This window comes from Haliotis asinina, chromosome 1 (genome assembly GCF_037392515.1).
Source record: "Haliotis asinina isolate JCU_RB_2024 chromosome 1, JCU_Hal_asi_v2, whole genome shotgun sequence".
Taxonomy (NCBI): Eukaryota; Metazoa; Mollusca; class Gastropoda; order Lepetellida; family Haliotidae; genus Haliotis; species Haliotis asinina.
The window spans coordinates 73,055,443-73,078,857 of NC_090280.1; the positions used below are offsets into that span (position 1 = coordinate 73,055,443).

General features: G+C 38.4%; 1 protein-coding gene across 1 annotated transcript in view; it reads right to left on the reverse strand.

Moving 5' to 3' along the window:
- Positions 1-1,193: 1,193 nt before the first annotated feature.
- Positions 1,194-23,415, reverse strand: part of LOC137296917 (sodium- and chloride-dependent GABA transporter ine-like) — a 91,581-nt gene continuing 69,359 nt past the window's right edge. The window contains exons 6-13 of the mRNA XM_067828819.1: positions 22,102-22,205; positions 18,643-18,767; positions 15,882-15,994; positions 15,380-15,520; positions 10,554-10,653; positions 9,048-9,148; positions 7,534-7,704; positions 1,194-3,153 (exon numbers count right to left, since the gene is read on the reverse strand). Coding sequence (XP_067684920.1) covers positions 3,013-3,153; positions 7,534-7,704; positions 9,048-9,148; positions 10,554-10,653; positions 15,380-15,520; positions 15,882-15,994; positions 18,643-18,767; positions 22,102-22,205 — 996 coding nt within the window. The 3' untranslated portion in view covers positions 1,194-3,012. The remainder of the gene's footprint in view (positions 3,154-7,533; positions 7,705-9,047; positions 9,149-10,553; positions 10,654-15,379; positions 15,521-15,881; positions 15,995-18,642; positions 18,768-22,101; positions 22,206-23,415) is intronic.

Here is a 23,415-nt window from a genome sequence, read left to right on the forward strand (position 1 = left end):
AAACAAAGCCCATCCCTCCTGTTTGAGACAAAGTCTGAAACATTTCCATGGATACAGACAACATAATAAATCACAACACCTGTAAACAGCAAAAGGCACCACTTTAGGTTCTGATCGATATATCTACCAAGTTTTGCAGAAAAATATGGAATAGTTTTTGAGTTCTGCTCCAGAAATAAAACACACCCCACCATTAGACTTACACCAAAATGTCCCATGGAAAAACAAACAAACAAAAAAAGAATAATGCCAAAAATCTGTAAATAGCAAAAGGCACAACTATAGGTTGAGATTATTATATCTATCAAGTTTGGTCTAAAAATATTGAACAGTTTCTGAGTTATGCTCCGGAAACAAAATGATTACAGATGCATGGATGGACGGACAGGCGGACAGACAGACGGAGTCTATATCCCTCAGCATGTAATAGACACCACCGATAAAAAAACTCCCAGTATGCAGTGTTTATAACTCCTAAAGTTCCAAGCCAGACAGCCTGAGTGTAACTTAATGAAATTATCAGCACCAGTCCAGATACAAACTTGCCTGTCCAGTTAAAGAAGAAGAAGAAGAAGAAGAAGAAGAAGAAAAACAGAAACAAAATGTTGTGACTGGTTACCATAACAAAAACTGTCCAATCATAAGTAGTTTAACATAATATTCACATTCAAGTCCTTAAATACTTTAAAATGACAAGATAACCTGTCTGATATTATGAAATATTTACTGCTAGGGGTAATAATATGGACCAGATCATTGGGCAGGCTACTTTTGTTATTTGCCTGTCCGAGATGAAAATATTCATGACGGAATGTACATCCTTATAAAAACAATAAGCAGTTGGCTGAGCAGATGCCCACATGACTGCTATGGCAACCACAGCAGTACGCAAAGGTCAAAAGTTCAAGGTGAATTTTTGAATAAGATATGCTGACACACCTAAGCAGTAGTCAGGCATGAATTGTCAATATGGCCACCGTGTTCAGGAGATGCCACTGCAGTGATGATAACTGGGACATTTCAGCTGCATGTATTGGCTGGGTTAGTGGAGAAACATCAAGACATGAAGACTGATGGGTTGAGCACCAGACACTATGGCACAAACTCAGAAGAATTTTCAGTTAATTCTAGGCCAAAAATACATGATGCTCCCACTGTGCAATAACAAGTCCAATTTAAGACTTGGTGAATCATTTTTTTTTCGAAATACAAGCTTGAAACTGTGTTTAACCATTGCATGAAATATTTCAAAGGAGGTATTTCTTTTATTCTAGATGCATCATGAAAATAATCTAAATATGTTTATCCTGAATGTTACATGACCTTTAGTGAACACTGACCACATTCTTTCGCAAGCATAATCTTGCTATTATTAGTCCTAAATCTGATGAAAAGACAACTGTATGTACATGGAAATTCTAACAGGATCAAGAGCTATACCTCCACTCTATCAAAATAACATATGTAAAAATGTTCAATTCTCAGAAAATATACTGGCCATGTATTCATTTTTTTCAAAAATAAGAAGTGTATTATATTTCTGAAACTGGTGAGAAATTTTCCAGTTTCCTCCTGATGTATATTTGTTGTGCCAGATCCATGAATTTCCACTTGGACAGAATTCATACTCTACTGAACACATATATGAACTTTATCCATCTCGGATGTCAAAACACATAAGGTACAAAAATCTAAAGTCTTCATCAGCTGATGATCCATTTGTTCCTGAACATATGTGGTAGCAATTTAACTCCTTACTTGTTTCCAATAAAGAACAATAAAGAGCATATTGGACTTGTTATTTCGGAACTGAAATAACCAAATTGCAATTGATTGCAATATAGGCGGGAGTGTATTCAAGATTACAGATAATATGCTAATTTGAAAATAGATTATATAGTAGCAGTTCTAAATGCTGAAATAAAACTGCAACATAAGCATCTGTGAATACATAACCCATTTTGTCAAGGGTGAACAATGATACTAGCATAAATCTTAGAGCCATACAGGACACTAGTCCAGGGGAGATAACTCCAGTGTGTTGTGACACTGAGCTAAGCTACAATTCCAGCAAGCTTGGAATCACACGATATTGGACCAGACACTAGAATATATATTGGTTTAATAAGTCCATCAAGGAGATGAAATTTATTTTGCATAGCAACACTTTTTGGGTTCTTAGAATATATCATATATGTCATTTGGCCAAGTGTGGGGTCTTCCATCCATACATTTACACAGAAGCACAATATTCACAGTTAATTTCTTGACATACTACTGGTTGATACAATGAGCTGTAAGAATCTTGTCTTAAAGATTGCTGACATTAAAAACTGTGAAATGCAGATATAACTGGGTGGTTTAAGCAATATTCAGTCATCAGTTTCCAGAATCTGTCTCAAAGCATCTAATTGAAAAATATTATAACATACCCCTAAGCCAGTAATCAATCTATACAGGAGGCCTTAAAAAAAGCAGTAACAGTGTTCCTGATGTTAATGATGTTATCTTGTGATGTTTCATGCAAACCTGGAATCTGCAAACATCTTGAAACATTTTTTACAGAATGTAAGAATATGAATAGATGCCTTTGATTGAGGTATAGTATTTGGTCTAAATATTTGGTCAGTTTGAAGTCGTTCAGTTACAATAAATCCTTCCTAACAATTTATTCAACTACACACATACCATCACATGATGTAACACCATGAAATACATGACATGATATAGAACCATTTCCTCTACTCATCATCATGCCAATCAGCAATCAGTAGGATGTAGGCTACTGTCTACCATTTTCTGCTGTAGGAATTTAACTTAATGCCATAAAAAGTATTGAGTGTCAGGAACAAGGCTTGACATTGGCCTCTACTGACCTAACAGACCACAAACATATGATCCATGACTGAGAAAGCATGCACTCAAAACATGTATCAGATTCAAACAGGTTTGTCTGTAACACCCGTCATTTCTACGACATTGCTCATGTAGACACATATTGTCCTACAGGTATCAAACACGTGTGTTCTTGCAGTCTGTTGGTAGCTGGCCATTTGATATCAGTTTGACTGGATGTTTATCCACAATGTCCTCCTGCCATAGTGGTGGTGATGATTCGTCCATTATCTGTGCACGGAGACTGTTTCGGAATTTCTGTGAAAAAGAAAACAGTTCTGAGAATCATGGGTTCTGTTAAGTTAAATTTGTTTTTTTTTTGTTTTTCACGGTTGCCACAGCAATATTTCAGCTATATGGAGGCAGTCTGTAAATAAACCAGTCTGGATTAGAGAATCTAGTGATCAACTGTATGAGCATCAATTTAAGCAAGTCTGCAAGTCTGACCATCTGATCCTGTTAGTCACTTCTTGCAACAAACAAAGGTTGCTGAAGACCAGTTCTCACCCAGATCTACATGGGTTATGCCAAGTCAGAAACATTCAAGATATATATCACGACACCAAAGTATATACAGTATAAACATACCCATTTAATCTCATAATAGCAATCCAGTCATGAACTGAGTGAGCCTAGGTGAAATCCATATAGCATGACTGACAGATCTGCTTTTTCCAATGTTAGGTTGTACACTGAGCATTCAGTGAACTTCCAAATAAAGACTTTATTTAGTTAATGGGTTTTCCCACTTTGTGGGATCTATTTTTAGGGTTCAAAGCCTGACACATTATGTCATGTGGTGGAGCGTCATCTCAAGTATACTTGTATACTATATGACCCTTCCACAGGTCATATCACTCAGGTCATGGTGACCTCAATGCAGAAGTTTAAGTTGTGACATTTAAAGTTTGATTAATTCAGCCTTTGTCATGGAATGAATACAAAGCATCATACTAGTGCACGGGAACCCCGCATAGCTCCATCTTGTTTCTCTCCGACCATAACGCCCATTTCTGGTGTCCCCTACATGATATTGCTGGATATGGCTAAAAGCGGCGTAAAAGCAAATTCACACTCACTCTCCTACCATGACGTCTTCTCATTTAGTACATAAGGACCAAAAACATGAGTAGAACCCACAATTAGCTCCCACCTCAACATTGATGTAAAAAAATTATACCTGCCTGCACGACCGCCTGGGACAGGATGTTTTCAACACAGACTGATTCAGGAACTAATGGGTCCCACTACTGACATAAACCCTAACCTGACAGATGCTTTTGATGCCTTGGATAGTTATAAATGCACAATGCCATTTAGAAAGTGGTCAGATGTAACATGTCATATACTATTTACACTTGCTAAGCATCATGAAAATTCACAACTTTACTTCAACATAGATTTAAGACTTAAAATTGTATCCCTATAAATTTGGACAAATAAAGATATGGTAACACTTCTTTATGAAAATAGCCACTTTTAACTAACTGTATGCACTTAATACATGAGTAACCAGGAAAATGGTTTACATGGCACCAATCCACCATTTTGCAAATCATGGCATGGGTCACTGACAAGTACACAACACCTAACAATAGCAGGTATGGGATCAAACGAGGCAGTGACATACTGAAGGGTTGGATCCATACTTACAAAAGGCCTAGATATTTATACCAAATTTGAAGCCACATGATGCTTTTCTGTTGGATCAGTGCTTTGATCCTAAGCAATGTGTGAATAGTAATTTGGAATTACAATCTCTTAGCAAGGTACAGATTCTAGTACTTTTGTTGGCTTCAGTCCCATCCTGGATTCGAACCCACACTCTCAGTCAGGCACTCAACTGTGAGCAGCTACATCTACAAGTCAGACAACTGGTAGTCTAGACTACAAACTTTGTGTACCCCCTGATAGCTGTAAATCAGAATGGCTCACATGGTGGAAAGCTATGCCATTTAGAAAGTGGTAAAATGTAACATGTCAAATGGTCATTAGGATTACACTTTCTTGTTACATTACAGATGTTGATACTTTTGCTGGGTTGGTTTCCAAAAATACTTATTGTAAAAAGTGTATTGTATGGATTTAAAAGGTGCTAGCATTTCAATGATGTTAGTACTCTGTGCACCCAGTATTACAAATACGGTAATCAGACAGGACCAGTGGATGACAGCCTGACCTACTATCCAAACAGGTGATTCTGCTATAAACCTCATTTGGAGACTTGGTCTTAACCTTTACAATCAGTAGAAAAAAAGACCTAGATGAAATATTGTTTATAATATACACATCCAATAACAATAGGACTGCTTTTTCAACAAATGACCCAGACACTACCTAATCTATAATCTGGGTCATGTCTTTGAGGCTGTGTCAAATTTGTATTTTTCTGGCCATATGCTTAGCTACTGATGAAAGCCAAGAAACGTGGATATACACACCCATTTGTTGGTTCACAGAGAGAAAACATCTATTATTCATGAAGAGTTAAACTATAGTGAAAGTCTCATTATACATTAATATGGCATCCATCAAGGCGATATAGACATTCGGATATACTGTAGGAAAAGCTAGAAAATAAGTCTTAGCATGTTAACAAATATGATTCCTTACGTTACACACACTTTATATCAAAATAACACAAACGTGCCTATAAAAGCCACAATGCTTATTTTCACTGGTGAAATACAGGTTGTTGGTGTGTATGTAACATGTTATCTGAAACACACTATAACTAGCAGTGATTACACACCACCTGTTCTGTGTCTGCTCACAGGTGACAAGGTCATGTCAGGTCATTTCAAGTTGAGGGGCCATCTCAAAATACACTTTGGTGTAAAGGAAACCATATCAAAAACAACAAATATCTCTCTTTTACAACATGTTTGTGATGCTGGATACATTAATACAAAACACCATAATGTTTACTGTGTTAGTCTCTGTTGGAGTATGGGAGTAATGATCACATTATCGCTAAAATAGCTTTCTACAAAGACACCTAGATATCTTATAAAAATCTCCACCTTTTGAAATGTAATAAAGCATAGTTCTGATCTGAAGTATAATAGGGGTGGTTGGGTAGAATAGTGAGTATAGTGTTTGTCATGTTCACTCATCACACTGAAGACCTTAGTATGATTCCCCACACGGGTACAAGTTGTAAAGTCTATTTCTGGTGTCCCCTGCAGTGCTATTGCTGGACTAGACTACCAATTGTCTGACTTCCATTTTTGGGTGCTGGCGATTGGATGCCTGACTTTGAAGGTGTGTGTGTGAACTTAGGACTCAACCCAAGAATTTGTACTTTACTAAGAAAGTGTAATCCTATAGAAAACGTGTGCTACAGTAATCACTCAATATAATTGAATACTTGTGTATTAAACTTGATACAAACAAGGACCTAAATCTAGTCTTCTGATTTACTTAATGCTAGGAACTGTCAGATAATTGGCTGTCTAACTAATGGGAGATAATCTGACCAGCAGGATTTGCCCCGACAAGACACATGTACTCCATGTGTCCTGCCATCAACAAACATTTTAAAATTCGTCGGCACTGCCTCAGGTTAGGACATTGTGGATTAAAGGCATATAAAAGCATTTTAGATAAAGACATTTCCCCTATTTGTGAAAGCTGTAACTTACACTGCCAAGAAACATTTCAGCACTATCTCAATGAATGTCCTGCTTATGAAAACCCACGTAAGGCTCTTTGAGACATTGTGCTAAATAAAACCAAAACTAATTTTACACTGAACACAATACTTGGCGATAATTTAATATATGGTTGCATACAAAGAGCTGTATTAGACTTCCTAATTAAAATGGAAAAGTATGAAGTAATATAACTGGACAAGAATATAACTGTTTGTTAAGTGTTGGGTGCATATAGGACTTTCAAGGGCCAAGGTCGCCCTAAAACCTTACCTACCTACCTACCTTTGCCCTGACAAGCCAATCCAGTGTATTTGCCCAGACATATTTCTTAATTTCCTTCTGAATTCTACAGTTTGGTGGCATCTTTTGATCATAAAGTCTACACATATCATACAGTATGACATATCAACCCTTTAGGACCTCGTTCTCCCAGCATTTTGAGAACACCCCCACCTTGTTTGTTTAAATGTTCATGCTTCACACTTTATGCTCTTGCAGATTCACTACTTGGTAAATTTGATAACATACCTAATACAATCTAAATATATTTCTGGTCAATTTGCTGTAGGACACCTTGGATTTCAGTGGAAATCACACCCTGTGAAACTACAGATGGGCAAGATTAGCCATGAAATAGTTCAAACCCTGTGTAGGTTGAGGCAGTTATTCAATATTTCAACAGACTTCTGTGTTTAGTACTGTAATTGTTTAAGGGATAAAAATCATCTCTCTGCTATTCCAGTATAAACAGCTATTTTCTCATACAGATATTTCAACAAAAAGGCTTAAGACTCTTTCAGAATATAGGAACATATTTAAACCATTTTCATAAATAGCATAAAAGTATTTGCACAGCAAGTATATTTTATGGTTTCTGTTAAATTAAATTGGTCATGTTTAATACGATCTTGGATCAGACTTCAAAACAATATCCTCCTAATATACAAAAACACTGAAACTGATAACTAGGTCTACATGTTACCTGTAAAAGATTATCTCCCTTTGCCTTGTAGATGGCGTGGACCATCCCTAGAGGGATACACACCATGGAGATGAGGGCCAGGAACCAGCCCAGGACCTGTGCCCACAGTGGATACTCATACCCTGCTATTGACAGGGGCTTGTACTGTATCATACTGAACACCATGATTCCCTGAGAGTAGAAAACATCAAATCATGTCAATTCATATCTTGCAAAATCAGGACCCTGACCCACAAAGTAATCGTAATGTTAAGCTACAGTTTATTATTGGCTTATAAATATATGAATGATTTGTGGTGTGGGACCCAGATTTTTTAAACAGAAGCAATACCATTTACAGTTAACATATGAAAACACTACAGGGCCCCCGTTTCACAAAGCTCTCGTAGCACTACGACTGTCGTAAGTCAATGTTAGGAAGTAGGAATGCTATGAGGAAAGTTATGAACTTACAGGCTTATGAGAGCTTTCTGAACCAGGGCCTGAGGAGGTATACAATGTAGAGCTCCAGATAAGTTTTCAAGCAATTGGGTATTTACCTCCATATCTGTTTGTGTTTGAGTAATTGCATTTTGTATACTCCCACTAGTAAAAAGAATTGAGTACTTTTACACAGAGTTTCTTCTCCTTATTGGGTACTTTACTCTTCAAAATATGTAAATATGAATGCATCTCAATAGACTAAAAGTTTCTAAAAATTGTCATATTGCCAAACATTTGGTAGACATTTCTAAACACTCAACATGGAAGTCATGTGACTATTAGAGTAGCCTCGGACAGTGGCTTCGGCTATAAAAGTATGCGTATATATAAACAATGCTTACCATTAGCTAGTTGCAGAGTTTGTGTGCTACGACGAATCATACGCAAGCCCATTCTTGTTATTTGAGTAAAGTACTCAAGGTATTGTAGACCCATTGGGTTTTAAGTGATTCATACAGGTTTTTTTTGTACTCCCTCGTTTGTAATTAATTGAGTAAATGTGATTTTTATCAAGTAAAATATGCAAATACTCGCCCTATCTGGAGCTCTGATAATGTGAATCCAGACAGACTGTCTGCTCACAGGAAATGGGAGACGTGTGGATTCTGGGCTTATCTTATGTTTTTCAAGATGATTCTTTTCAGATTGTCATTAACTTTGTCAACATTACCAGGTTTCTATCATCAGGACTCTAGCTTGTACATTACTTTTCCATCTTGATTAAAATATGTTTTGACAACAGACAGCCAATGCACCTAAATCTAGACTTGCTTTGTTTAGAGCCTTGGCACTGCAGGGAGGGCTAGGTTGTAGGTAAAATAATGTGGTTCAGGGATTGTCAGTCAGTAGGAACTGTCAATTCATAATGGATGTCACTGTACATGTGTACCCCTGTCCAAGGTATTTGGCTAGAATGGACTTCAAAGACAAGCTGGGTGTACTGGGAAGCTGTCCCATCCCTGGAGAAAGAATTCAGGCTAGAGTGGACTGTCCTGCCTATGTAAGGGTAGGTAGGTAGAAAAGTAGCCTACCAGCAACAACAAGGGAGAAAGGAGATACCAGCACACAATAAAGAAAACTGGCGGGTGGCGGCCGGTCATCTCCTCAATGTTTCGGGCCAAGCGTCGAGCACCTGAAACAGTTATCATAACACATTGTACAAGTGGTGGATATAGCTAACATCTGGTCATTTAATCAGCTACAAGTGGCCCCCTGCAATATACAGTCAAACACTGCCTTGTTGTGGCAGATCACTCAGCTAAAAGATTGGTCCCTTGCAGATTCCTATTTGACTCATCATTTGTGTTTGTGTTAAATCTTGGATAAGAGATTTGACAAAAGTGGCTTTGGCTTTCATTGCTCCCGGTAGTCATGCCAATAATCACAAATATAATCACAGAAAACATAAGAATGCACATTATGATCAGCAGATCCTGCCACAACAAAGGGAAGCAATGCTGAAAAAATATCTAATGCCAAGAATATAGAGTATCTATCCATCTGTGTTTATAACCACAGCTCGGGTATCTCCACAAGTGCCATAAATTATACTACCATGTCAACAACCTGTTCCCTGTCATATAACTTTATAATCACTATGCACACACAAAAACAAATTCAGCCTAAGGAGGGGGACTCTACACACAGTAACAGTAATAACAAAGATTAAGTCTGGGCTTAAAACACAAAATCCAGCTGGGGGTCCCACCTTAAACTTTTCATTATTCACATGCCAAGTCAGTGAGCTTGTGAGTTTAGTTTTTTGCTGCACTCAGCAATATTCAAGCTATTTGGTGCTAGTCTGTAAAAAATGGCGTCCAGTGATCAACAGCATGAGCACTGATCCACACAAATGGGATATGAAAATGCACAACAAATCCAAACTAAGCGTAGGCCTTGACAGTGACCTTTTATCATACAATGGGTAGTTTTCTCGGCAGGATAAAGCCAACGGATATTTTCGGTATCTGTTGGGGTCATATACAGATACTGATGCAAATTACAGAGGTCATATACAAATTTTAGGGACTACTTTCACACTGTAAACAAACATGGCGTCACGCCTATCCATCGTCGATCGTGTCCAGACTGACGGCCATGGTTACGGTACTGTGAGTGCCTTGAAAATTTGTTTGTTTTCTGTCATTTTTCAAACTAAGTTAACATTTGTTAGCAACAATACGCTCTTTAACATAAAAGCTGACTGGGAACTACATGACTTAACGCAGTTAAAAGAGTGGTCATTAGTAAATTGCTTCACCAAGCTTGTGATGTCACGTATTACTACGCTCATATTTGTGATGTCATAGATATGCGGCACATCTCAGGAAGTTCAGTTTCATGATCTGTGGCAAATGAAATCACATTTTTTAAAATTTTAAAGTAAGAATGACATTGTATGATAAATAGGTTATCACACAGCTAAATACATAGTGTTTATTCCCAATGCAGGATATTAACCATCCCAAAACACACTCATGATAACCTGTATTTATATCTGAAAAACATGATTATCTTCTATTCAGTTGCTAACTCACCATAAAACCAGCAGACTGCAATGACTTCAAAAAATGCTAGCACCATGAGTGATAAGGCAGCAGTGTAGTAATCTATCAGTTGGAAATAATAGACCCCTCCCTGCAATAACAGGATACAACATCTTACAAATTGTTCATCATTCTCATTAAAAAGGTTTCCTTGTTAGGTAACCAAGGCAAAGATGAATTTCTCTTGATCAATCAAAAATAATTCTCAAACTAAAAAGCTGTACTAGAAGTTAACAAAATATGTATGTCACATTTGTATCCAGTCCTGGCAAACTTGTTCAATAACACTGAAGGCATGGTGTGGTCCTCCTCATGGACATCTAGGTACAGAGGTCTCATCTGTGATATGTTTGGCGTGCCTCTTCTGTGTTATGTTTTGTGGATCTCATCGGTGTTATGTTTGGTGGGCCTCATGTAAGTTATGTTTGGTGGGCCGCCTCTGTGTCATGTTTTGTGGGCCTCATGTTTGTTATGTTTGGCAGGCCTCATCTAAGTTATGTTTGGTGGGCCTTATTTGTGTTGTGTTTGGTGGGACTCATCTGTGTTATGCCTCATCTATGTTATGTGTGGTGGGCCTTATCTGTGTTATGTTTGGTGGGCCTTATCTGTGTTATGTTTGGTGGGCCTTATCTGTGTTATGTTTGGTGGGCCTTATCTGTGTTATGTTTGGTGGGCCTTATCTGTGTTATGTTTGGTGGGCATTATCTGTGTAAACTTGTTCAATAACACTGAAGGCATGGTGTGGTCCTCCTCATGGACATCTAGGTACAGAGGTCTCATCTGTGTTATGTTTGGCGTGCCTCATCTGTGTTATGTTTTGTGGATCTCATCGGTGTTATGTTTGGTGGGCCTCATGTAAGTTATGTTTGGTGGGCCGCCTCTGTGTCATGTTTTGTGGGCCTTATGTTTGCTATGTTTGGCAGGCCTCATCTAAGTTATGTTTGGTGGACCTTATCTGTGCTATGTTTGGTGGGACTCATCTGTGTTATGTTTGGTGGGCCTCATGAGAATTATGTTTGGTGAGCCTCATCTGTTATGTTTGGTGAACAACCTTATCTCTGTAATGTTTGGTGGGCCTCATGGGAGTTATGTTTGGTGAGCCTCATCTGTTATGTTTGGTGAACCTTATCTCTGTTATGTCTGGTGGGCCTTATCTGTCTCATGTTTGGTGGGCCTCCTTTGAGTTAAGTTTGGTGGAACCAACTGTGAACCAATAAGAATGGTTAATGACTGTATACAAAGTCAGTCTGATGATATGGATTGTGGGTAATTCCAAATGTTGTTCTAGAGAACATAATGTATGATGTCAGCATCAAATGGTCTCTGCATAAGTCGTACCTCAGAGGGCCAAGTCATATTTAGTCACTATCGGCTTTTCAATACACATGCAGAATTTGGTATAGACACTGGCAGATGGGTTAGATGCATTAGAATTAGATTTTGTGTGGATAACCTTGAAATCCTATATATTGACACTAGTGGGTGACTAAGATGGATACTTGATGGATACTGAAACACCAACTGTTGTTCATTTACTGATTCCAGTATCTCGCATGACTATGTTGTCTGTCAAGCAGAGAGTTAATGAGCTGATTTAGTGTTTGGCAGCTTGACTCCTGAGAGTTGGTAGGACATCTCTCTTGCCCTATAATGAAGCAAATGTAACACACATGGTCTCACTTTAGATAAGTGAGTTTCTTCAAAATTACCTCTGTTCACCCAGCAGAAAATGGGTACCAGGTGGGATAAGTCATGTGACTATAACCTTCTAGCACCTAACAGGCTGCTTGGGTTATCCGAGGTAATAGTGAGTTAACATGCTCTAAGCACAGCTTCATCATGCTGGGGCTGCACAATATAAATGCAGTTACTATTAAAGCGAAAACTGTCTGAACTGGCACTCATCAGGACTGAAGAAGGAATCTGGTTTAGACAACGCGCCAGATTGTAGAGCTGATGATTAATGTACAAGTCACACATGGGACTGAGCTTTCAAGCTGGTGATGACAACTTGCCGGATTGGATAGACCCCGTGTTTGACAGCTTCCACTGTATTCCTAACAGTTAGTATATCATGGAATTGGCTCAGCAATACATCAGGACTACAATATTGACAGATCTCACCTAGATGTAACGATGCCATGTTTGCTGTAGTCAACTGCATTGTTACAACAGACACTATGAAGTCACCAGCCTTGATCAGCAGAGCGCGAGTTAACTGACGAACATCTGATTGCCTATATATTTATTTTCAGAAGTACATGTACCAACATTACTAGGAGATTAGGTTTCTAAAACGTGTTTCAATCTTTGTAAAAACCACATTCACTCTGTATCGCTGGGACCTTAGACATGCCAGATGTCTGTCCCATACTCAAAACATTTTGTCCAACCCTTTCTGCAATGCCATAGTTCACAAGACAAACTGCGTTTAAGGACACCGATGCTTGTAGAAGTGACAAAATTAAGAAACTGGTTGAACAAGGTATGAGATCCACACCTTAGGGTCCCATTGAAACACAAGTTCAATCAATTCGGTTGAGCAGCTTTTGTGGAGAAGTGGATACACTTCATCCCCTATAACACTATATAAAGAGAAAAATTAAACAATATTTATGTAAGTACAAACAGCATTAAAAATGAATAAAATAGAAAATTTTTTAAAAATTTGAGATGAACACCTTTAGTGTCCGTATAAAGCACATGTGTAATGTAATGAATTTCACATAGCAGTTTTTGATGAGAAGTGGATAACGTGAATAACACTATATTCACAGACAAATTCAACAAAATTTCAAACGGCAAAAAGTTCAAACGGCATTATAATAGAAAAAATAACAAAAATTCAAAGCACATGTGTAATCTAAATGAATGTAGTTTTTGAGCAGAAGAGGATAATATACATCCCACTTCGTCCACTATTGCACTATCATCATAGAGAAATTCATCAAGAAGTTCAAAGTCTCTAAATTTACAAAAAAAAACCCAATAAAATACAAAAACAATATATGAGAGGCAACCCATTAGAAGTTCATTGATTTCCACAGTCTTCTTTTGTGTGGAGAAGTGGATAGAGTAGATTCTCTGTTTTGTATGGACTGATGGACACGGAGGGTAAACCTATATAGCTCCTGCAATATATAGCGGGGGCATGAAAAAGATGCCAGTCTAGTCCCCAACTGATTCTGAATCTAAGAGTCAACTCAGACTAAATCAGTATGAAGAAAGTTATCAGTTTCTATCGATATATCCTATTTTCAAAGACTTCAGCTTTGCATAACATACCAGGATAATGTAATAATGGATCGAAACATGTTCCGGATATGCTTAATGGTTTTTCAACACTATACCCATATTTCTGAATTTCTCTCACAATAGACCATTGTTGTTACATCCAGTCTTCAACTTGCACACTTCTTCTTGCATATGTATTCAAGTAGAAATCATCCTAATTCACAAGAAGTATGGCAGTCAGTCTTGTAAAATGTACAGTCATCTCAAGCTCCATGTAAGTTATGTTTGACAGGTATCATGTGAGTTATGTTTGACAGGTATCATGTGAGTTATGTTTGACAGGTATCATGTGAGTTATGTTTGACAGGTATCATGAGAGTTACGTTTGACAGGTATCACGTGAGTTACGTTTGACAGGTATCACGTGAGTTATGTTTGACAGGTATCACGTGAGTTATGTTTGACAGGTATCATGTGAGTTATGTTTGACAGGTATCACGTGAGTTATGTTTGACAGGTATCACGTGAGTTATGTTTGACGGGTATCACATGAGTTATGTTTGACTTGTATCACATGAGTTATGTTTGACTGGTATCACGTGAGTTATGTTTGACTGGTATCATGTGAGTTACGTTTGACAGGTATCATGTGAGTTACGTTTGACGGGTATCACGTGAGTTACGTTTGACGGGTATCACGTGAGTTATGTTTGACGGGTATCACATGAGTTATGTTTGACGGGTATCATGTGAGTTATGTTTGACAGGTATCATGTGAGTTATGTTTGACGGGTATCATGTGAGTTACGTTTGACGGGTATCACGTGAGTTATGTTTGACGGGTATCACGTGAGTTATGTTTGACAGGTATCATGTGAGTTATGTTTGACAGGTATCACATGAGTTACGTTTGATGGGTATCACATGAGTTATGTTTGACGGGTATCATGTGAGTTATGTTTGACGGGTATCATGTGAGTTATGTTTGACAGGTATCATGTAAGTTACGTTTGACAGGCATCATGTGAGTTATGTTTGACGGGTATCACATGAGTTATGTTTGACAGGTATCATGTGAGTTATGTTTGACAGGTATCATGTGAGTTACGTTTGACAGGTATTATGTGAGTTATGTTTGATGGGTATCACGTGAGTTATGTTTGACGGGTATCACATGAGTTATGTTTGACAGGTATCATGTGAGTTATGTTTGACAGGTATCATGTGAGTTACGTTTGATGGGTATCACGTGAGTTATGTTTGACGGGTATCATGTGAGTTATGTTTGACAGGTATCATGTGAGTTACGTTTGATGGGTATCAAGTGAGTTATGTTTGACAGGTATCATGTGAGTTATGTTTGAAGGGTATCATGTGAGTTATGTTTGACAGGTATCATGTAAGTTACGTTTGACAGGTATCATGTGAGTTACGTTTGGTTGGTCACATATGTGTAAAGCGGTCAACCTGAGTTATGTTTGAAATTCCTTCCCTGAGTTATGTTTGGGAGGAATTACCTGAGGTGTTTGGTGGGCATCATATGTTTTATTTAGGCCTCACCTGACATATTTAAAACTCCTTACCTGAGTTATGTTTGGCAGTCCAAACAGACAGGACACTATGCACACAACAAGCACCAAGAGCTCTTTCCGATGAAGATACTTTTTAACCTTGTCGCCGAAGTGATCAGAGATGGCAGTAACAATAACCTCCACAGAGGCAAACTGAAAACATCAACAGTTGCCCTCATCACATCAGTTGCTTCAGAACAAATCTAGACTGGGCACAAGAACTGGAGTGTTGATAACAGAACATTCCACTTCAAGGAATGTACAAAAAACAGACTGTCAGTGGCCATAAGTTTCAACAGTATTTAGACATGTCTGGCACCAACAGGACTGTCATTAGACTGTTATGATCGACAGTATTAAGACATCAAGGATTTTAACATCTTAATCCAGCATGACTGCTAGTGGCTACAAGTTTTTATTATAAACACCATTTATACATCAAGGATTTTGACCTCTTCTGCCACCAACAGGACTAGCCACTGGACAGGAAGCTCTGTTCACTCATTCAACCCACCTGACTGTCAATGCCAAGACAGATAAGCATGAAGAAGAAGAGAGCGGCGAACAGCTGTGAGACTGGCATACTGGTGAAAGCTTCTGGGTAGATGACAAACACTAGGCCGGGCCCTGCAACAAACACAGATGTTGTACATTTTGGTGGATGTATTTCATGATGTGACAGGTCCATCATGTGGGAGCTGCCATCTTGTTATGGCGCCACATGTTACAGATGAACTCCATTACATACATAGATGCACCTGGACACTGACAGGCTTCTACAAACATTATGCTTTGTAATAGCAACAACATCAGTGCTATTGAATATCTCTGGTCCACAGAACATATGCAACACAACTGTACACTGAGACATCTTTCACACATATCTTTACATTACTTTCTCAGTACTACATATCTTTATGTTACTTTCTCAGTACTTTTTGTCTTTCATTCTGGTTAAGGTTGATATTTTTTTGGTCTCTTGTTTTCTATGAGCATACTGGTCTTAAGGACCTGTGTGAATTTGTCTGTTTGGCCAGTGCATATGTTTACTGAACCTTGTGCAACAATTGAGTTGTCTTGTGGAACATGAATATTTCTCAACTCGACACACAACTTTGTCTAGAGGACCAGTATGTTCTTCTAATAGACCATCCTGTTTGTGTCAAGGGCCAGTCAAATGGACCATCTTACTAGTCCGGTGGACCATCTTATCAGTCTAGTAGACCATTATATTTGTGTAGTGGACCATCCTGTTTGTGTAATGGACCATCCTATTTGTGTAGTGGACCATCCCATCTATGTAGTGGGCCAGTCTCTTGGACCATTTTAATTGTGCAGTGGACCATCATATTTCAGCAGGCTGCAGGTCATGTGACCCCAGTTGGAAAACATACTACGTATTATGGATGTATAACAATTTCCATTTGACAAGAGTACCATAAAAATGAATTCATGACCCACACAAATTAACACCAAATCTAAAGAGTGATTTCTCAGTAGCCACTGAAACTTAAAGAACAATGTTGGTAGCGGTGATTTAACCATGGGAAGAGCACACCCTTAGCAGCATCTATATACTGACCTCCCTGACACTCAGATGAGCTCTTACCCCTACACAAATTTCCTTGTCCCAAGATGAGTTCCTACATCCATGAAAGATTTCCCTGCCCTCTAGATGATCATCCACATGCAAGAAACACTTTCCTGTCTTCTGGATGAGCTGTTACACCAAGTAAGACTTCACCATCCCTGAGATGAGCCTCTACCCCAAGAAAGACTTCCCTGTTCGCTAGATGAGCTCTTCCACCAAGAAAGACCTCCCTTTCCCTTTGATGATCCCCTAACTCACGCAAGAACTCCCCTGTCCTCTATATGATCTCCTACATCCAAGAAAGACTTCCCTGTCCTCTAAATAAGCTCTTACACCAAGGGAGACTTCACCTAGATGAGCTCTTAACTTAAAAGGACTTATCTTTCCCTATGTTGACGAAAGACTTCCCTGTCCTCCAGATGAGCTCTTAAACATAGAGAGACTTCCCTGTACTCAGGATAAACTCTTGTAAGGAAGTCTAGAAAGACTTCTCTGACCTCTAGATGAGCTCCTACATCCAATAAAGACTTCCCCAATATCCTAGACGACTGAATACACGAAGAAACATTTCTCTGATCACTAGATAAGCTCCTACATACAAGAAAGACTTCACTATCCCTTAGATGAGTTCCTACATCCCAGAAGTTTCTAGATGAACTCATACATCCAAGAAAGACCTTCCCCCAGATGTGTAGCTTCGCTCATGAGAGGACTCCCTGTCCCCTAGATGAACCCTACCAAGACTGCACCCCTGTCAGTTATTTTATGTGGTTACTACAGAAATCAAAGCATATGTGTTAAAAACATAACAGACATCAAGTGAGAATTTGTACTTCAAGTTTACCAAGCTTGAAATATGAGTACATGAGTACAAATATGACATGGAAAAAAAAATATATTAAAATTTGAACAAACACAGTGCCAAACCCTGCAGAAAGGACTGTTATAAATGTCCCTTGATTAACCACTAAAAACCTTGGATTCAGCCCCTGTTACTTGACTCAGTATTTTTCCTGTTATCAAGACATAAATTTGCTTTGGGAGATAAACAACTTATTTCCTCAGCACAGAACTAGGTTATCTCCCAAAGACACTAAGATCCCACTGACATAGTGTTCACATATTGCAGTACACCCAGAGGAGTGGCTGTTTTATTTTCAAATCCAACACTACTTCAACAATAACTGATGCTACTCAAGTGGTACTTCCTGTGGCTTCTTGGTCATATACTGGAAAAAATGATAATGCAAGGTTTCGAATCTAAAAAAGGTCAGCAGGTAACTTTAGACAAGGATTCAAGGTCCGATGAAGATGATGTTACGAAATAATGATTTCTGAAAATTTGGTGTATTGATAATTTTAAACAATTTTGATGTAGATACATTCAGTTTCCATGTTCGTATCAGAGATGATAGCAAGTCAACAGTCAAGACTCTTTTTAACTACAGTATAATTCTGATTACATTCTTCCACATCAACTGTAACAATAAAATATAATAATCATTCAATTATCAAACACTAAATTTCAGTTATTTGTGTTATTGTTTACACTGGTGTTTCTGATGAAATGGAAAAAGTTGATGACTAATTCAGATCTTCAAATGACCTTGACCTTTGTATTTGGCCATGACTTCAACAATGACCTTGACCTTTGCAAATCCTGGCTGCAATGGCCAGGACTCACCTTCTTCAACCACATCAGCTACCTCTTTATTCTGTGTCAGGGCCAAGTTGCCCAAGATGGAGAAAATCGCGAAGCCAGCCAGAATGCAGGTAAAAGCGTCGACTACCGCCAAAGATAACACATCTCTGGAAGGCAGATAAGGGTATGAAGAACATGTCTAGTGGCACCAAGGCCAAAAATATCATTCAATTTGTCAAGCTGACTACTTATTCTAGCTCTTCTAAACCTGTTTACTAAATGTATCTTGTTTTTGTTAGTCAGCCTCTCCAAATCCAATTTGATCTTCTATGGTGTCTGGAAGCTAACAAATATTAGTATTAATATGAAACAGTGAACACTCTGTTGGTTATTTTTGACATATTTCAAGAACTTCCTGGCCCAAATCAGGTGTTAAATACACACCAGCTAGCAGCATACACTAAACCTCAATAAGTCCTTGTCTTCATTGTACATATCCCCTGTTCCGTGATCATATAACACCTGCAATGGTCATAAACCTAAACCCACCCCTTATGATCATAAGCCTAAAGCTACGCCTTACAATCCTAAGCCTAAACCTGCCTTGTAGGATCATAAACCTAAATGCAGCCCATAGGATCAAGAAGCTAAACCCATTCCACAGGATCATAATCCCCAACCCATCCCATAGGATCATGAACCTCGACCCTCCCTGTACAATCATAAACCTTAGTAAGCCACACCCAACTGGATCATGAACCCATAATGCCATCCTACAGGGTCATAAATCTGAAAGTTTCCCGTATGATTATAAACCTGGTAAACTTTGCTAAGAAAAATATGAAAATAATATTTCACTGGAACATACATTTTTTTTGTATGTTGATTAAAAAACTTCATTAATGAATTAAAGGACATGAAAATTATCACCTTTTTAGAAAAACAAAATAAATGTTATAGGATGAAGTATATATGCTATGAAAAAAATAAACAAAAATGAATTGAAACACATCTTCCAGTAATGTAAAATAGAATTTAATTACACACATGACAACGAGAATGAGAGACCCATAGGATACTGGGCAGGCCATGAATCAGTATCAGTAGAAACATGAGAGTTTCAAGAGGCCATACAACATTCACAGTGTTGATTGTGTTTGTGGGAAATAGCATTCTTCTAGAAAATACTATTCATTAATTTACCACGACCTGAAACACAACACAATCATGTACACAGCAAATGTTAAGCAACATGTAACATTTAGACCCAGATATAAAGTTATAAATACAAAGTTGGGTAGTTTAAAACAATTACTAGCCACATAAAGAAACTGTGCTCTGTCAAAATATTATCCCAGTTGATAAGTATGATAACAATGTCAAAGGTACATATAAAGTTTAATGGAGGCATCATGAGACCACAAAAAGTCGGGAGAATTTCATTTGAAGAGTCAATCACAATGACTTCATGACTTCACACATGGGACACGGCTCAAACGACTCAAGCTCAATAAGAAGTATGTCCACCTTCGGCATTGAGAACAGCAGTACACAGAGCCTATCAAATGTGCTAGAAAGGCTTGTGGGATGTCACGTCAGATTCTCTCAAGTCCTGTTGCAATGTCAAGGATGTTATCTGGCGGATGAGGAAGATGGTGCAGACATCGATCCATCTTGTCCCAAACATGCTCTATCGGGGAGAGATCCAGTGAATTTGCAGGCCAAGACAGTAAGTCAACGTTGCAGTGTTGCAAGAAATCCGTGGCAACCCTTGCCGTATGAGGGCGGGCATTGCCCTATTGGAATGTTAACCCAGGGCCATGATGTTGCAGAAAAGAAATTGACACAGGTCGAAGAATCTGATCCCTGTAGCCCACACCAGTTAAGTTGCCCTAAATAATCACCAAAGGAGTTCTTTGGTGTGTTGTTATTCCACAGCAAATCATCACTGAACCACCACCAACACCACCAAAGTCATTCCTCTCCAAGACACAGGCCTGTGCATAATGTTCTCCCACGTGTCTATAGGCACGTTGATGTCCACCACTATGGGAAATGTCAAACCATCTGTAGAAACATTATTTCTCCACCAAAACAGGGGTCTGTGGACATTCGGCACCACATTGCCGAGCTTGTCGATGTGTCAGGATAGGTCGTATAGTGGGACATTGTAGTTTGATCCTGTCATGATGTAAATGTTGTCAAACGATGTTGGGGTGAATACAGTGAAGTTCGTCCAGGCAGCCATCCTTGCAGTCTGAAACTTGTGGTGAATTTGGGTCACCTTTATCCATCTGTTCTGTCTTGGTGTTACACGCAGATGTCCAGAATGTGGCTGATTGATGACATCAGTTGTCTTCTGGTAATGTCTCACCAGTGCAGAAAAGGAAATGTGCAGCCATTGTTGTTGAGACATTCCCCTATGGACCATCTCAATGGCCTCATGACATGGTGCTGACATTAGCCTTGGAATGCTATGCATTTCAATAAACATTTAAGTTTTCAAATGATCACATGGGCAGGGGTTGAGCTTTCCAAAGTGACAGTATTGTGTATCATTTTGTTCTGTTTCTCTTTCCCGGAAGGCATGTGCAACAACGTATTGCACGTCTCAAGATGAAACCAGTGATGTCACAGAACGTGGCACATGCATGCATGCTGGATACATGTCATTTATCTCTGAGTTTAAATCCTTATGTGTCTACACAGGTTTGATAAATTTAGATTTTATATTTTTGTATGCACAGTTTCAGTATGTGTCTAGCATATATCAAGGGAAAAAAATAACATGAAACAATTAATCTTTTCTGAGACAATCTAGACTTTCAAGAACATTCTAGACAAAAGTTGGATTTTTTATTCAGGGTTTAGACACATTAAATGTCTGTAAGATTCTACATTACAAGACATCATTTCAAGAAGACATAACATTTTCAAAAAGGTAGAAGGATGATATTGAACAACAGACAGATAAGGGATGAATAAAACAGAAAAGTAAATACACATGAAAGATCAATAACAATGAACATTACAATATCATTTATGATCTGTTTGAAATAGCACTTAACCTATTCTTATCCATTTCATAAACTGTTTGAAATTTGTACAAACATACAAAGTCACCTCTCAACTATCACTCCAAAAGTTCCTAACAGTCCTCCCCAAAACATAGCTTGAACTTCTTAGTGAGTGAGTGAGTTTAGTTTTACACTGCTTTTAGCAATATTCCAACAACATGACAGCGGGGGAACACCAGCAATGGGCTTCACACATTGTACCCATGAAGGAAAATGAACCCAGGTCTTCAGCATGATAAGTGAACTCTATGACCACCAAATGTCATTAAATATTTAGTGTTTACAAGACAATGGAGGCCTTGCTATTCCTGCATTAATGAATATCTAACAAGATGATGATTGAAAGACATAGGTCCAAGTGAGGGAATATAGAGAGTCAGGCATGTAGAGAAAACGAGCAAAACTGGAAGGGAAGATAACTCACCTGAGAATGCGGTTACTGAACTTGCTGTAGCTGGACATGGTGATGAGTCCCCCGAAGGCGACGCCCAGGGAGTTGAATGTCTGCGCTGCTGCATTCACCCAAACCTGTCGGAACACACGCAAAGGATGAGTTAGAAGGGTTGAACACAGACTATGTATGTTGTCTAGTTGAGAAAAATTCATGCAGTCTATGTTCCGTATAACACCTGAGATAAGCTGATCAGTATCAATATGTGCCATAGATAAGCCGAGCCTGCTCCTTCCCTAGATACAGGTTGGTATCGAGTATGAAGGAAATCCAGTCAATAGTACGTCACTGACCCTTTAGACCTTGAAATGAAGATCAAGGTCAGAAACCTGACTGGGACCTTTCTGATACTGTGTTGAACCTAGGTACCAAATATAAAAAGTCAATGGTTCTTAAGGTATAAAAAATCTATACACAACAACAGTATGAGAGAACAGCGATCTAAAAAATAAAATGCAATTCCTTTTCCTATTTATTTCACGTACACCAAATACAAAAAATCTAATCGAAGTGAGGTCTGTGTTAATTGTTGCAGCCGTACTACAATCCCAAATGCCTGGGGCATACCTGTATCAGTGTCTGTTACACAAGGTTCCTCAGGCAGTATGACCAAATGTTTCCATTGTGTTCAGCAAATATGTGAAAGTAAAACGTAACCCCCCCTCACAAATATTCACAATAACTTGGGTCTCAAGTTTCTAATTTTGATGACTATAGCTGAAGAATATAAGATGAGTATACTGTAACTAAAGCACTGTGAATGGCTTAAATTCTGTGTACCACGCAGGTTTATGTGGGTTTACATGTCCAGTTTAAGCACTAAGACTGGTGTAACCTGTTTACCTTGATGTTCACTCATTCTCAATAAATCATTGCATTTGACCTTTGTGACTTTCCAAATTAAACCCGCTTTCAATTTTTTGTCACATAGCATCTCATTTGGGGCATAACTACCATATAAATTGCTCCAACACAACAACAACATCAAAGAACAGCAATCTTAAAAATTACATTAAATCCCTTTTCCCATTTATTTCACATATACTTGAAGGTATAAGAGAACAGTAGGCCCTGTTTGTTCATAATGTCGGCACATACAGTCTACGGCCTGAAGGGAGAATGGAATATTCAAAAAAAGAAAACACGAGTCGGGTCTCTTAGAATTTTGTTTCCCTTTTTGATAATTCGCTGTTCATAAAAATAGCTGATACTTTCCAAAGGTACACCAATTTGGATGCAGTGACTTACCGAAACTTGATAATATTTGGTAATAAAAATCCTTCTGGA